At 34.1% G+C, this 17,917-nt stretch overlaps 1 protein-coding gene across 3 annotated transcripts in view; it reads right to left on the reverse strand.

The window, feature by feature from the left end:
* The window catches only part of Dcc (DCC netrin 1 receptor), a 1,292,030-nt gene that overhangs the window by 90,291 nt on the left and 1,183,822 nt on the right, over positions 1-17,917 (reverse strand). For all 3 annotated transcript variants that reach the window (XM_045143229.1, XM_004667488.2, XM_045143230.1), the window contains exons 20-21: positions 9,677-9,871; positions 4,049-4,081 (exon numbers count right to left, since the gene is read on the reverse strand). In XM_045143229.1, coding sequence (XP_044999164.1) covers positions 4,049-4,081; positions 9,677-9,871 — 228 coding nt within the window. The remainder of the gene's footprint in view (positions 1-4,048; positions 4,082-9,676; positions 9,872-17,917) is intronic.

Below are 17,917 nucleotides of genomic sequence, written 5' to 3' on the forward strand. Positions count from 1 at the left end.
GTGCTTAAAAGGGGCCTGCATGCTCCCTTCGAAGTCACCATTTTGTATGAAGGGTTGACCCCACATGTTGACTGATTCTTCAGAATAATTTCTCTTTGCTTTTACATACTATTTGAGTCTGGGGTTTTCAGTGATTTTTGGACTGTTACAACTCCATCTCCTAAAAGTTCCACAACCTTCCCCAATAGTGCCACCAATTGGGGGCTAAATATTTAAACAGGAGTCTATGTGACACATTTTACATTCAAACTACCACATTGGTTTGTTTTCTTATTTACTTTGCTCATAGGAGATCTTAAGTTCCAAGATCATGATGCTGTGACAAGAATGTACAAAGGTAACTTTTAGAACAATCACAACCTTTCTCAATGAATTATAAGTCAAATTCAACCTTCTGCCTCTATTTATGATTCATCTTACTAGGTTAACATGGACTCAAGGTGCCACATGTTTTCACAGAAGAATTATTTCTCAGCACTAACTCAGATCCACAAATATATGATTGATATTATCTCTCCATGGAAGGCAGAGGGCACACTAGTCTATCAGTGTGTAGGATAAACCACATTCAACTCATCTGCTTTTCACTGCAAGTGGGAACATTCTGATCAGTCTTCTGCCATTATTTCCATTACTCTTAATCACCTTAATCTGGGGTATATAAGTACTAAGTTATCAGCTCAAATGCCATTGCTGTTTATAACCAGCTTTTGGTGGCCAACAATTTTTATATGATTTCTTATAGGATTTAAAGTTATATGTAATCAGCCACTCAAAATTTTACAAGTGATTTAAGTAGGATGGAAAAATGTACAGCTTATCAACTTGACCAATTGCAGGCCATCTGTGATGGAAGAATGACCCAAGACAATGAGGAAAAATCTGAGTTATGATAGATGGAGGAAAAGAACCTTTGCTTAATATCCAGTCTGCATTTATAGACTCCTTCAGTGGTGATAACTCTTGAAAAATCCTTTTGTTCTTGACTTAATTTATCTGAATTTATCTTAATTTATCTGAATATGTAAAATGAAAAGGTTATGGTCAAAGCATGAGGAATTTATGAATTCACTTGGCTTTTATACAAAATTGACAAAATATAAAAACTTAAAATAATATAAAACAAGAGACTAAGTATATTTAGTTCTGTGAAAATGCATGCCTCTAGTAGTTCCATATAGGATAAATCTCTATCACTAAACATTAAAACAAAGTAACATTAATGAAAATAATTAACTGAGAACTGGAGAGATGGCTTAGCAGTTAAGGTGCTTGCTTGAGAAGTCTATGGTCCTAGGTTCAATTCTCCAGTACCCATGTAAGCCAGGTGAACAAGTTGGCACATGTATCTGGAGTTCATTTTCAGTGGCTAGAAACCCTGGCATGCCCATTTTCTCTCTATCTGCTCCTTCCTCCCTTTCACTCTCTCTCTCTCTTTCCCTCTTTCTTTCTTTCTTTCTTTCTTTCTTTCTTTCTTTCTCTTTCTCTTTCTCTCTCAAATAAATAAATATTAAAAAGTAATTAACTGAAAAAATAACAAAACCAAGTAATTACTTGGGAAAACATTTATCCAGAAACCTGGGCATGTTATTACATACATGGCCAACAATGTAATATTATAACCAGTTACTTTTTAAAGTTTTGACATGTTGTCATTTTCTCTAAATACTTAGTTTTAAATAAATTATCATTGCATTTATTAGCTTTCTTCTTCCAGTTTTCTATAATGAACTTATTTGATTTATCATAAAGGTATATTTTAATTAAATATATTTAAAATTATTTCAAATGGCAAAAATTTAGATATCACAATTGTAGGATTAAAAAAAAATTGCCTTTAATCTCAGCACTCAGGAGGCTAAGGTAGGAGAATTACATCACTGTGAGTTCAAAGCCACCCTGAGACTACACAATGAAACCCAGGTTATCCTGGGCTTGAGTGAGACCCTACCTTGGAAAACAAAAAACAAACAAACAACCCTGAAGTTCTCCTCTCTATCACCAAAGGGAACCACTTCTTATGTGTGTAGGTTTGTTTATTTGTATTAAGTAGAGTACATAGTAATATGTTTCCTGATGACATTTTCATATACACTCTACTTTTGTTGATTCTTCTCCCCCTCTTATATCCCTCTACATTTATATTCTTTTACCTCCAACAGACAACTTTCCAGTTCACATCATCTGTATGATCTCCTCCCATCACTTCTGCAAACCTCATTTACTTCTTCTCTATCCCTCTTTGTAGTTTTCTGACCTAATGCCTTACTCATGTACATGTGTACATGGTTATAAAAATTATAATTTAGAGTCTCCTTTTTTTCCAAATGTAACTCAAACCTTAGGAACTATTTGTGGCCATTGCAAATTCTCTTGAGGGAAGAAAGTTATGTGAGGTCATTTTAATTATCTTATAACTGACAGCTTCTAATTGATTATTCCAGGTTTGTATTTGGCCAGCTCTAGTACATCATTTACTTAAGCAAATATATGCTAAGTGATAATTATTCATCATTAACATTATTAAGATTTACTTTCTCGTAGATGTTGATCTTATAAGAATATTTACAGAGGAAGAAAATGAGCAGCTAAATTAATGGATATCTTGGCTCTGGTTAGACATCTCTTTGCAGTCTGTCACTCCTGTTAGTTCTCATGTAAGCCTCTAAAGCTCTAGTCATGGTCTATTCAATAGAAGCTTGACATAGGAACCCATAAAAACAAAAGTACAATCTGAACATGAAAGCATAAGAGAAAATGCTAATCCTGTAGCAGTCATCTGTTGCTAATGAGAACCAGTATCCAAAAGTTTGAAATTTGTAAAAAGTAAAAAAAAAAAAAAAAAAAAAAAAAAGATCCTTGGGCTGGAGAGATCACATAGTGGTTAAGGTGCTTGTGGAAAAAGTCAAAGGACCCAGGTTTGATTCCATAGTACCAGTCTAAAGACAAAGTTGGCATATGTGTCTGGAGTTTGTTTGCAAGTGGTTGGACACCTTGGCACACCCATTCTCTTTCTCTCTCTCTCTCCCATCCCTCTCTCTTCATTAAATAAATAAATAGGTAAATGAAATATATATATTTAATTACTAACTAAAGGATTCCTTCCTTTAGTCCCACAATATGGTGCCAGTGAGGCACATTGTGAGTCAATTCGGCTGACTCAGTACATCGCTGTCCAAAGCAGGAGGCAAACTATTATGGACGGTAGCAGCACAGATCCTTGCAGTTGTGACTACAGCTGGTTACAAGGACTCCACGACTCTCCCCTCCATAAAACAGAATATAACATCCAGAAGAAATGGACATATCAACTCTTCTTCTCCTTAGAATTCTATTAACCATCTTCAGAATAAAGATAATGCACTCCTAATTTATCAATCAGTCTACAGATTATGCAAATTCTTATGTACTGTTTACTTGATGGATAATATTTATTTAACTCCATTTTCCTTTGTGTAAAATGTCCCTGTTTTTCTTCAAAAATCAGCTTTTAGTGAAAAACTAGAAGGCAAGAATACTCAAATCAGACCAATGTCTGATTCATGGAATGGGACACTCCTTGTTTCAAACTGGGCAGTGATGATATCCTAAAGAAGCTGACCCAACTTTGCTTTTATTTATGAAAAGAAGCTCATTACAGAAGAAATCACACAGCATTTATTTTGCTCCCCAGAACTTTAATCCATAGCTCATGAAAGGGGGCAAAAGCAGCTTGGAAATTATGCTGAGCTTAATTATACTTAATGTGAATTATTCAGAAGTGCAGACAGAGAGTAAAAATTTATTTCATACAAAGAAGCTTGACATTTTAATTGGTCCTTCAGAATAGAGACAAAACAATTTCCTCTCAAGAAAATTTACATCTTCCCTATCAGCCTCAGAGTCTCAGCCAAGCAGAACTTCATTAACAAGATTGATCATTATGCCAGGGTCTGCAGCATCAGGTGCATGGCCCAGGTGAAAAGGAGAACACAGAGTAATGACTGGCATTTTCAACAGATAGGATGGATCCAAGGAGGGGGAAAATGGACAGATTGAGGCACCATACCTTGATCATTAGCCATTTTGTCAGGGTGCTCCACTGTGGAGAGCAAAAGAAATAATACTATTAGACATTGACAGTTTGCAACAAGAAAGTGACATATGAAATCCACAGTTCTGCATGCAAGTTACCGCTTCAAGGTCAACACTCTATAGGAATAAAATGAATACAGAGCCAGAGTTATATATGGTGATTTCCATTTTGTAAGTACATGGAATAGACAATCAAAGCAATGTTTCACTATATAAATGCAATCTAAATTATATTTGCCACATCTTTCTAAACATACAGAATGGCCATCACATGAGTTTAATTAAAATTAAAAATAACAGTAAAATGAAATAGGTCTAGTTAACAAGTAATTATCTATTAAATAAGTTCAGGGATCTGTTCCTTTCGATAATTTTTTCAAGAGATATTACCCAATTTTAAATGTATAGGGCAATGTAATGGGAGGCAATCAGTATGGAACAATCATATGGTTTGATAAATATGTAAGTCTTGTGAACATAACTGAACTTCTTCACAACTTCAGATGAGCATTGGTTAATTGGCAAAAGTTACTTTTTATATTTAAAAATATGCCTAAGGTTTTAAAAGTCAGCTATTTTTGTTAAACAAATGAAAGCAAATAGAAGCCAAATTGCTAATATCATTACATCTCTAGTTACTGTTTTAAGGAATATTAGCCAATGGAGACCTTTGTAAGAATCAGTTATCATGTATTCATTCATATCTCTATTTCTTTGAACTATGACTTGTCTGGGCATATTTAATTTGCTTAAGTGCATTCAAAATTGATAGCTACCTTGCTTCTTGTATGTGTCCCATTTAAAGGATGACCTGGAATTAACTATGTAGTCTCAGGCTGGCCTCGAACTCTCAGTAATCCTCATACCTCTGCCTCCCAAGTGCTGGGATTGAAGGCATGTGCCACCATGCCTGACTTAATAGGCTATTTATAAAGAAAACACTACATTGAGGTATGTTTAATAAATCAAACATGTACATATTTAATATCCACAACTCTATGAATTTGAAGATAGGTGCATATCTGTGAAACTGTAACTAACACCCATATCTTAGACACAAGCATCACCTGCAAAATCTCCTATCATCTCTTTTTAACAATTTTGTGGTGAGCATGAAATGTGAGATCTACTCTTTAGACAGTGATTATTTACTCTGTACTCATATTGCTGTCTGTGCAATCCATTCTGTGGAGATCTCTGCTGCTAGATCTGTAGGCATCCTCGGCGGTTTGGGGTTTGGGATTCTAACTTTGAAATTATTACAGATTACTTTATCTTGATTTCCTAGTCCATTACCCATTGAAGGTTAATGATGTCTCAAAATAATTTTTTAGTGTGGTTTTAAGGGGTCGCTGATAACAGGTGCTTTTGACAGATAAGTGGATAATAATAGAATGTTTAACTAATGTCATATGTAGGCTTTGAGGAAGGATACAGTCAGGACCACCATTGTAAATTTCTGGTAAGAAGAAATTAGAACATTTCAGGAACATAAATTGCTAATCTGGTAACAGGTTTGGTCCTGAGATCAGGACATACTCATAAAGATATGCTAATTAGCATTTAATATCCAGTGAAGAACTTTTGAGAATGATGTCAACAAAACAGAAAATAAAACACATTTGTTTCCATTCATTGCTTCTCCTTGTGTTGTTTATCAGATTGTATTTTATACAGCCCAAGATATTTTTTAGAAAATAGCATATAAAATTATGTCTTTTACATTTGCTTTTCTGTTAGCAACCTTGCATCGGATATACAAAGGAAAGTTCAATGTCTCATTAAGTGTTTACCAAAGAGCATTTCCTAGTAGAACAAAGATAGATTTGATTATATTTAGGACAAATTCTAGTAGTAAAGACTTGTGATTTCTGACTTGAATTTAATTGTATTTTTATGTTGCAAAAAGTTCATGCATTATGTCAGAAAATAATTAAATCTCTATCCCTATGCCAACAGACTAAACTCTCTATTTTATTTCTGCATGGGGGGAGGCATATTTCTGAATAATGATTAGAGATGCTCAGGGAATAAGACTTGCTATATTGACCATACATTGCTGAAAGCTATGCTTCTGTGAGTTTGTGACTCCTACGATAAGAACATCTGTATCCTCTATTGGGAACACCCTCTCTGTTACTCATAGGCCAACACAGAGATGCAAACTTTACCAGAGGGAATGCAGGTAAAATCTTATAACTTCCAGTGTTTAAACTGTCTGGGGGATTCTTAATTGAATTCTAGGAAGTCTGTTGGAAATGCAGGTGGACATTTTCAGAATCCTATGTGGCCAGAGAATCAAGTTAAAAATTTCTTAATTAAGGAAACAATTAGATGTACCACAGATAGACATGTATGTGTATATGTGTCTACTTATGTGATCCTCTCTGAATTTATATATATATATAATATATATATATATATATACACACACACATACACACATATACCTGTATATATATATATAATACATATATATAATTTTAATTAACTTGTGATTAATGATTAAGTTCCTTGAACTTCTCTAGATTGTTGAAAATACCAAAGACTAAAAAACTGGAATTTCAATTATAAAATTCTCCATCATTTTTGCAAAGACTGAAAAAAGAACGTGATAGACACATGTCTGAGGCATAACTTGGAATGAAACATTTGCCCATTTCACAGTTGACTTTCTCTGGGAGTTTCCTCAACTCCAGGAAAACATATAAGCCTTCCTCTTTGTCTTCAGGACTCAGGTGGACATCTAGGCCTTCCTCACTGGCTGATGAGGTTGCATTCTGATGAACAGAAGCATAATGTTTGAAAGCAGCTTTGGAACTCAAATCTTAACTCAGAGAGCAAAGCATGATTTTATGCTTTGATAAAGATATGGTTCGTTATGAATTTAAATCCCTTATGATGGACAATTAATTGGTCTTAGAACGTCCATCATTTAAATTGGCATACAAGGTACATGCACACACAATACCAATTATAGATAAATATAACCAAAGCCGATAGCCTTTGAGTGATTTAAAATCCATTGAAGACAACAGAAATGAATTTTATTACATAAACAAAATTAATTTGCAGATCTACTCTCCAGCATAATATATTTGGAATAGATAATATTCCTTATCAAATCAGGGTATTAGTAGTTCTTGTAGACCATTATAGAACAAATTTCTGAAATTTTAAAAATTTTTTGAAAATCATTTTATAGATGAGTTTAGCACACAGGATAAATATTAGCAAATGAAATATTCAGTTCATTGAATAATCTACAGAATGTATATTAATATGGGCCTGCATGTCCTGTGATAGCTCATCCCTCTGTTTAATAAACTTGGTTGCTCTCAGTCATCTTAAATCCTCCCTGAAATCTCTCCATTGACATACATTATAAGCATGGCATTCATCTGACACCTGTCTATAGATAAAATTGAAATATTTGTGAAATGCTATCTAGTTGACATTTCGTTCTTCCACAAAATGAAAAACTGGCTTTTCTTCAATTGCTCACTTGGAGTAAAACCTAATTTAGACTTGAAGTCCTCAAAACCTGGACAAAGATAAGATTCCTCACTTTCCTCTCAACTCCTGCTCTATTATTAAGAACTCTGCAAGTTTATGATGAATGCTTTTCTATGTTTTACTTTTTTTCTGGCAAACTTTCAGATTAGCTATTAGCCAAATCCAAGTTTTAAATAGCTCACTCATGAGAATTCAAAAGCCCATTGTTTATTAAGGTACTTTGCTGGGAGAACTCAGAAATGACTACAAAATTATTTTAGCCCCCCCCCCACACATAACAAAAAAGGATGAAAAAAGTATCGATGTGCAAATGTGCATGTGTCTCTAATGTCTTGTTTCTTTGCCGCCACGTATTCGATTTTTTTATAGATTATGTAAGCATACTGTAGTCACAAATTTAATAGCATCACTATCTTTTTTTCTATTTTCTTTTGTATGTGTCTCTTGCTACTGCAAAGTGATGCTTGTCCAGCTTTGTGAAGGTGGCTTGGGAAATGAGCTTGGGCCAGCAGCAAGTCTTCACAAGCAAGTGCCTTTAACTGCTGAGCCATCTCCTCAGAACCCAAGTCATCCCATTTTAAAACAACTTACACCTTGCAGGAAAATACATCTTTAAATATAAACTTTGGGCATTCAAATACTTTTCCATCAATTAAATGTGCTCTTCCAACCATTTTCCTATGGAAAAATAACACAATTCTATAAAATAATGACTTCTATAAACACATTTTTAAACACATTTTTAAAATTATGACTATTCTACAACATAAGCATTTTTTTCTGTATAAATATGTAGCAGTGCTTAACCTGAGTAGCTATTTACACTCTTATATACATGTGCAGTTTTCTTCTACTAATCATATTTCAAGATTCTTTTTCTTCATTTTGTTCTGACTTCTAACTAAAAAAAATTCTTTGAATTTTTTATCTGTATCATTAAACTTTCTTATAATATATATGGATAAGAGTTCCTGAAAGAAAAACTAAAGTTGGTGATATTAAACCAGCTACATAATCCAAAACACTGTAGTTCTTATTTCCTTACATAAGAATGCCAAAGATTTGGGCTGGAAACATGGCTTAGTGGTTAAGACACTTTCATTCAAAGACAAACAACTCAGGTTTGATCCCCAGGACTCACATAATCCAGATGCACAAAGTGGCACAAGTGTCTGGAGTTCATTTGCAGCAGCTGAAGGACTTAGCATGCCCATTCTCTCTCTTTCTCCCTCTCTCTCTCTCTCTCTCAAGTAAACAAATAAACCATCAAAAATAAAAATATATAAATAAAGATTTCATAAAATCCTAGATAGAAACAATAGAGATCAAACCAATAAAAATACCAAAGAATTATAAATTTTAAAAGTTAAATATTGGGCTAGAGAGATGGCTTAGTGGTTAAGCACTTGCCTGTGAAGCCTAAGGACCCTGGTTCAAGGTGTAATTCCCCAGGACCCGTGTTAGCCAGATGCACAAGGGGGCGCACACATCTGGAGTTTGTTTGCAGTGGCTGGAAGCCCTGGTGCACCCATTCTCTCTCTGTCTGCTTTTTTCTCTCTATGCCTGTCACTCTCAAATAAATACAAATGAACAAAAAATATTTAAAAATATTAAAAAGTTAAATATTATATATGTCTGCTCTGTTCTGATGGCAGAACACATATATATCTTTGTATATGTTGGCCTTGAATGTCAAAGGTAAATTTTTTTTTGTACTTTGAATGCCTACTGTAGTCACTTTGCCAAATGAAATGGGGCAGGGCAGCTTCCATCCCAAATTGCTGTTTATTGGGGTTGGAGAGATGGCTTAGAGGTTAGGTGATTGCTTGCCAAGCCTAAGAGTTCAGGTTCAAGTTCCCAGTACCCATATAGGCCAGATGCACATGGTGGCACATGTGTCTGGAGTTTGTTTGCAGTGGCTGGAGTTTCTGGTGTGCTCATTCTCTCTCTGTCTCTATCTCATCTGCTTCTTCCTTCCAATCTCTCAAATAAATAAATAAAAGTAATTAAGATTTTAAGGTCAATTTGCTGTTTCTTTATGTTGATTCCAAAGGACAAAACAGGTATGGTAGGAAATGGCCCAAACCTTTGAGAGTCCTGAAGAGGATGGGATCAGAGAGAGGTCCCACACCCTTTGCATTCCGTGCTTGAATCCGAAAGTAATACATAGTGTCAAGGTTGAGGTCCATGATTTGATGGGTAAGCCGATCTCCACTGATGGTCTCCATAATCCAGTCATCTATGGGAATGTTCTTGTCCAATGTATAAAACAAGATATAAGCTGCAGAAATAGAGAAGCACAACTTTGCTCGGTGTGAGAAATGCATGTTCTACTCCTTTAAACACCTCACTTCTCACATATAACTGCAGTAACTATTACAGGCGCACAGTCTGTAAGCTTCAACACTCAGTTCTAAAGCAATGATGCTTTTAAAATCGCAAGGACTACGGAAATAATTGCTTCAATGTAAAGAGCTTACAGAATGGGCCATTAGAAATAAAAATATGTGCCATATTTTAAAATGGGTGCTTTTGCCACCTATAAATCCTTATTATTTGTTTTCTTTAAGTAATATGCATGATGAAAAACGTAAAACGGGTATAACACAGCTGTATAAATTTCACTGCATTCCAATAATGAAAATCAAGTAATGCTGATTTTGACTTGTGCTTAAATAATAAAGATGTGTTGGAGAATGTGGAAAGCGGTACAAGTTTAAAGTGTTAGAACATGAATGATAATATTTTATTGTCGCAATAATTCCGTGAAGTTGGCAGGGGCTGTGCAGCCCTCTGTTTACTGATGATGAAGCTGAGAGTGACCTGAGCTAGTTGGCAGAAGGGTCGGGATCATGCCCTTCATTGAAGCACTAAATCTTTTGTTACCATCTTAGTCTGGCCCAAATATGCAAATCAATCTCACTTAACTACAGGTGATCTAGTAATCATCTAGGATACTATTACCTTCCATGTGATAGCATTAATTCTCTGAGTTATGGGATCATTACTGGAATAGTAATGGTATACACACTCATGATAGTCAAATATACACCAAAACAAGCCTACATATTATAAAATATGCATATTTAAACATTAGTTTTAGCCAAGTTGTGTGTTGGTTCTTTTATTTAGAATATATTTTTTATTTATTTGCAACTAGAAGGAAGGAGAGGGAGAGAAAGAAATAAAAGAGAGAAAAAGAGAGAATGTGCTCACCAGGTTCTCTTGCTGCTGCAAATAAACTCCAGATGCACCCATCACTTTGTGTCTCTGGCTTTAAGAGGGTATTGGGGAATTGAACCTGAGCTGACAAGTGTTGCAAGCAAGCACCTTTAACTGCTGAGCGATCTCCCCAGCTGAATGTGGCAGCTCTTACAAACAATAATAATATTAAAATTAAACTGTCAGATGAAACTGTAAAGGGTATCATCATGTATACTTTTCTTTACACGAATGTGGTGTTGATCTCCATTTCTGCCAAAATTCTGTAGTGATATCTATGTCACATTGACCACAATGCCCCTATTTTATGCATTCCATACATTATTATAAATGTCTTTCTTAAAAACTTGTCTACCTTTGATTTACCTATACTTTCCTTTTGAGTCTCTTTTGACCACACTAGGACTAGGAACACTGTCATATTCCTGCCAAGGTTAGCTCAGAGTGTCCTGACAAATCTTTTCTTTTCTCAGTGCCGTGCACCATATCTACATTTTAGCAGATACTCTCATCTCAAGAAGGCTGCTATCTATGTCATCATTGTTCTCTTATTCTCACTCAATTCTACCTTTCTTTATCTCCTCCATCCAAATTGTGCTCATCCCTCAAGGACCATATATCTAACCTATACAATTTTTTTCAGAGCTGGAGAGATGGGTTAGCAGTTAAACCCTTGCCTGTGAAGCCTAAGCACCACAGTTCAAGGCTTGATTCCCCAGTACCCACATAAACCAGATGCACAAGCTGGTACAAGTATCTGGAGTTTGTTTCCAGTGGCTGGAGGCCCTAGAGTGCCCATTCTCTCTCTCTCTCCCTGTCACTCTCAAATAAAGAAATAAAAATAAACAAAAAAAATTTAAAAGTGTGTGCATTACATATTGTAAATACATTATAAAACTTTATTCAATGACCAGTTTTCATCTCTGCAAACTTTATTCTACATATTTAATGAAATAGGAGAGTTTTATGATTTTGTAGTACTTGTCACTTAATGTGTCTTGAAGAATTGGAGAGAATTTTCCTTGTGGATTTGTAGAATGCTTATGTTATAAAGTCCAACATCCAGAATCCTATTTTGAATAAAATCTGATCAAAACTGAAAACACCGTCCTATTTTGTGGTAAGATTTATCTTTCTCTAGGTTGGCATTTCCTAAATCTATCCATAAAAATGGGAACTGCCTGAAAGGGGGGGGGTACAAGTGATCAAATATAACGCTATTTTTTGAGGAAATACTTTTGGTGAACATCTTACATGGCTTTCAATTATTCCCCGTCTGAACTAGTTATACCATTGTTTCACACTTTCTATCTATGATTAAATTATGAGTCTTGATTCTACCCAAAAGAATACAACGGAAGTGATTAAATATCCCCTGAAAAATTCTTCTAGGTAAGATTATGAGTTCTGCTTTACTAGCAGATGGCATAGATTCTCTCCACTGTTGGCTTTGATAAAGCAATCTTTTGAGTAGGGGTGACCAGGTAGCAAACAGTCAGTAAGGAAGTGGATCCATCTGTCAGCTACATGTTTAGAAGCAAATATTCTTCTAATCATACTAAAGATGAGATTTCAGCCAGGATGAAATCTTGATTTGTGGCCTTGTAATGTACCTTAAAGCAGAGAATTAGTTAAGGTATCTTTAGATCCAGACACAGAGTAATTATGAAAATACTGAGTATTAAGCTACTTAACATGTGATAATGTTACACAGATGAGGATAGCTGTAAGCATCTGAACCCTGAATGATTTCTGCAATCAAGTGAGGTAAGAAGTCAGTGCTTTGGTTGATATGTTGGATGTTTCAGTGTGAATACTGAAACTATGAATGTCTCAAAAATGCTGAGAACTCACGAAAGAAATGGTAAAAGACTTGCTATATCAAAGAATTCCACGGGTTTGAGAATGCTGCATGACTCTCTTCTCTGTGAATATTGAGGTGGAAAAGCTATACCAGGAAGGGGGCTCTAAAATATCATTTCATAAAGTGTTGTTTTTCTGGCTTTCTGTTCATTTATAACTCAGTCCCCGTCTTCAGAATCAGCAAGATATTCTCATATTCTTTGGTCCCAATGAGTCTCCCAAAAGAACTATGTCTATTGAAAAGAAGATCCTAGTACTGGAAAATTTTCTCACATTTTATTATGTGTATGTCTTATCTCTTCAAAAAATAAAAGTTTAGGAGTCTTACCTGATATTGCTTTTCTTTTCCTCAAAAAAAAACTAACAAAATTGTTTCACATAATAGGTATTGAAACTCACTCATAAATTGAAATTCTCTAGACTGATAGAACATTAGCTTGAAATTGAACAATGAAATTATCAATGTTTTCCTTGGTTGTTCTAAGTCAGAATGAAGCTGAAACTTTGGAGAATGGGTCTCCAGCCTAAGCCTGTTACATGTGTTCCTACTTTCATCATCAAATTGGAACAAAATGTTTATCTTTGTTATAATTTGTCTCCATAAAAATTATTCATTTACATGTTCAGAAATGAAATCGAGTCTTGATATTTATGGACAAGTCAAGGGATTTATTTTATTTTTCAATGTGAGAGCTAACGTGGACAAAAGAAGCTGATGTCATCCAACTTTACCATTGGCTATAGAGAAAGTACACCACTTCATTCGGATGTGCAAGTTTGGAATATTTTTAATTTATTCAATCCATCATTAACACAATTTTTTACAACCACAAAAGTTGGAACAAAGTCTTTGGTCAACCCCTTACTTTATTGGCCTCTGTATTTATTTCCTTTTATTTGTCTTTAGTTTTTTCACTCTGTTTGTCTAATTCTGTTTTTCATTCACCACAGCTGACCAAAATGTAAGGTATTATATGCCATCAGAGTCTGTGGGACCATCTTGGACTGCAAACACCACCACAAACTGTCATTGCATCAAATATTTGCCAAATATGCATGAATACAACATAATTATTTTGCCTTAATTGACCCAAATATGTAGCTGTAACTCCCAAAGTTCAATTCCACTTTTTTTGTTCTTTTTATATTATTTTTCCATTCTTTCCTTATGCATTAGTGATCAGATAGACTGTGAGATAGACTGTGGGAAAACCCAAGGATTATAATACCACATCTCCTACTAAGAGCTCCAAACAGGGAGGACTTTTAAATTCTTAATGAAAGTTTTTCAAAGCCTTATCATGCTTACTGCACACAGGGGCCTATAGACAAAGGAAATAGAAACCATATTCTGTGGTCACAGTTGCAGGTTCTGGAGGCAGGAAAACTGGATCTCAAGTCATAGTTTTACCATTTACCTTCTGTGCACTTTTACCAACTCTGCTTAGTGTAGGTATATTTTAACTTTATCTTCTGAAAACAGGTTGCTTCCAGACAACATATTTTAAGAACTTGATCTAATGTTGCTATTTATATTAGCTTCTGTACAGTAACTATAGCTATGTTATCATTTCATAATCAACATTAAGGTATATTTTAAGGGTTTGATGTTTGATTTCAAGTCAGAGGGAATATAATTAACAGCAATTCAAAGATCAATATATATTCAGTAAGTGTTACTTACTTGCTAAATGTCAAGAATATTGTGATTTGGGTGAAAGCGTTAGAAGTAATCTCAAATCTGTTCTCATGGGTCTTCCAATCAGTTACAAAAACGACTTAAATGTAATTTTAATATGAGCACCTAAGTGGTTCCAAGACCTTGATAACCTTACAACTTACAACACCACATAGATATATAATAAGGTGTTATTTGGCATATTTTGGTGGGTTACAGAATAAAAATTAAACAGATTGGGCTGAAGCAGGAGAATAAACAATGATGCTAGTAAGATAGGTACAGGCCCTTTGAAATGTGTAATATGAAGTTGGATATAGTGCTTAAATCTTCTTGGCTTAATATAAAGTTTCCAGATCTCCTAGTAGGTATTTATGGGTATCCAGATTCTGTTGTACATACCTTCCAGTGAAATAAAAAAAAAAGGGGGATGAAAACAGCCACTTTCTGGGAAATCATAGTGAAGGAATAGGTACAGCAAATATCCAAAAATGAAAAGAAAAATAATTTGGTGATTTTACAAATATCAAAACAGAAGAGAACTTCAAGCAAGTGGAATAGAACAGGAGGAACAAAAGACATAGAAAAAAAGTAAACTTTAGTAATGAGATTATATAGATGGGAAACAATTTTTGAAATAAACATACTTTTCTGTCCTAATTATCTTCTGATGTAAAGTATCTGCTCTATATCTATTTAGGTTAAAGTTTCAGGATTTTGGCTATATCTTAAAAATTACTTAGGCCCTGGGAATGTAGCTCAGTGATAGTGTGCTTGCCTAGTATAGGTGAGGGCCTGTGTTCAATCGCCAGTACTACAAATCAAACAAAAAATCAGTTGGAACATTTTAAACAAAATGCTATGCCTAATCTCTCCTCCAGTGAATTAAACAAAAATTCTGATGTAGATCAGAGGAATGTTTGACTAACGTATATTGTAGTCATTCAGGATGGGCCTTCCTAGCTATTCTACATTTGGGTTATTCAACTTCAAATGAATTGTCCCAGAAACCCCAAATATCTTCATTTAAAGTAAATTAATAGGAATAAGTAATAACTCTCCATACTCACATTGTTAAGCAGGATGTCAGGCATATTGTCTTTAAACCATTTATTTTTGAAAATGCAAGTCCATGTTTCTAAGTTTCCAGTTCATTATCAGGAATTTTATGCACTAACATTATCTGAATTTCCTCATTCATCCTCTCTTTGTGTAAGTTTTTAAGTACTTATATTTACAAATTGATGATGCCTATTTTATGAAAAGCACATCCACAGAGCTTCCCTCTGAAATGAATTTCAAATTAGAATAATAATAGTACTCTCTAGGCATCAGGATCTTTTCTCGGCATTTTATTAATGTAATAATTCTTTGAGAGAGGTTTTTTCTATTGTTATTTTATATGAAGATATGAGAATGAAATTCAGGGAGGTGACATGAGTTGTCCATGCATCTCCTTTCAGACCAAGTCTACTTCAAAGACTAAAGAAACAAATGCAGAGAATGTTAACTTGGAAGGTAACCCTGGGTCATAACATGAACCCTGCCCAGAGCTTGTACCTCCCTTTAAAGACAAGAGTCACAAATCTGTGCCTTCTGGCATTGGCCTGGAGTTTTAATATGTTATCAAAGGAATATGAATGAAAGATTGACCTGGGGTTCTTTTTAAGTTGTTTATTTTAGTTAGTGTATATAAATTGTTCAAAATATGATATTTTCACACATGTATTTATTATACATCATATTCAAAGCTTCCATTACCCTCCTCACCCACTTGTCTTCCTCCTCAAGTAAATGGACACCTTCAAAGGATGCTCAGTAGTTGTCCCCAGTTGAACTGAATGAAAATATTCCACTTGATAATCACAGCTTTGTTTGAATAAATTATCCAGGCTTTTTAAAGGCAAACATATTCACATATTCCAAAATGAAACACATGAAATTTGATGAAAGAACTATTGATAGGGTAACTAAGTAAAGTATGGAGACAATAAAGTATGCATGATGTTTAATCTCAGTGTGTAGCTTAATTTGCATTTCTTAATATGGACTAACTTTGGACCTTTTTTCATGAAAAGCAAAACAGCTTTTTTTTTTAAAATGTGCTTATCTTTAATTTTAAAAATATACACAGAAGAAGTCATGTGTTTTACATAGGAACACACACATTAACAAAGCATTTCTTATAGTTTTCCAAAATTCTATTGCATCAGTCCAAAATTTATAAATTAAATATATCAGAACTTTTTAAGTTAAAATGAAGTCCCTGAAACTACTGGATATGCTAGACTTTTTCCAAATAGCTTTTTTTTTTTAATGTGTTTTCAGAACTGAAAACACATACTACTGTTTGCATTGACAGTTTAATGGGATTTATTTGAGTAAAAGTATAGAATTTAAATGAATGGAGCACATGACTTATTTTAGCATCTACCAGAAATATTTGTTCCTCATAACTGGTTTACACTTAGATAACTTCTATTTTTTTTTCTTCTTAAGCTTATTATCAATTGGTATACCACATTCTTATGCTTATAATAAAATAAAACATAAGTAAATCAAAATCTATAAAAGTACTGAAAAAGAACCAATGAAAATAGGTCACCACACTGAGAAAGGAGAATAAAAGAAAGCTGCAGTGAACCAGCCTGTTTTAAAAAACCTGACATGCTGACAATTGAACATATAAGATTTGGGGAAATTTTATGCCTCTGTTCGTTATCCATACTTGTCAACTCATATAAAAGTTGTTTGCCATTGTACTACAAGCAATTTCTTAGGAAAAACAAATCTTCAACTTAAGTTTCAATCACATTTGGAAGTTGCATATTATCTTTTCTTTTTTGCACAATTCAAAATGTAACACAGAAAGTGAGATTTCTATCTGAAACTGTCTTCTGGATGTTTACCTGAATCACAGGGTGACTGAATCACTCTTAATTTGTAGTTGTGCTATAAACTGGTAATCTATACACAAAAAAATCTTCCATGATTCTATCCCACTGGTTCAAGTTAATTGTACTAAAATGTGCACACTTTGATTTATATAATATTTTCTTCATAATAGTTATATGCTATGGAGTAATCTATTAGAAGCCTAAATAGATCATTTAAATGTAAAGTCTCTAATAGAACTCCATTATATTTTTTCATACTACATTAACATTATAGACTTCTAATGGATGCTTTAATTAGGCATTGATGTTATTAGCGATATTTGGCAAAATAAATCTGTCACTGTAAAATATTCATTATATTCAATTTCTGTCAGTCAATAAGTATTTTGGAACCTTATGATTTAAGTAAGAAGCTAAAAGCTAAATGATAAATTAAAAATCCCCAGACAAACTTCTTTCACTTGTGTTACAAAACTGTACCATCATTAGGGATCTTCTGTATTTTGTAATTGCCAAACAACCAGCTTCTTTTCAGCCTTTTATACTCTTACTGCGTAAGAAGGTTGTCTTAATATTCCACAGAATGGGAAGCAAATGGCCTATGCTAATGCAAATCTACATTTTACAAGTCATCTCAAAGGAAATGTGTATGTGTGGGTATTTGGAG

The sequence above is a fragment of the Jaculus jaculus genome, chromosome 2, assembly GCF_020740685.1.
Source record: "Jaculus jaculus isolate mJacJac1 chromosome 2, mJacJac1.mat.Y.cur, whole genome shotgun sequence".
Lineage (NCBI taxonomy): Eukaryota > Metazoa > Chordata > Mammalia > Rodentia > Dipodidae > Jaculus > Jaculus jaculus.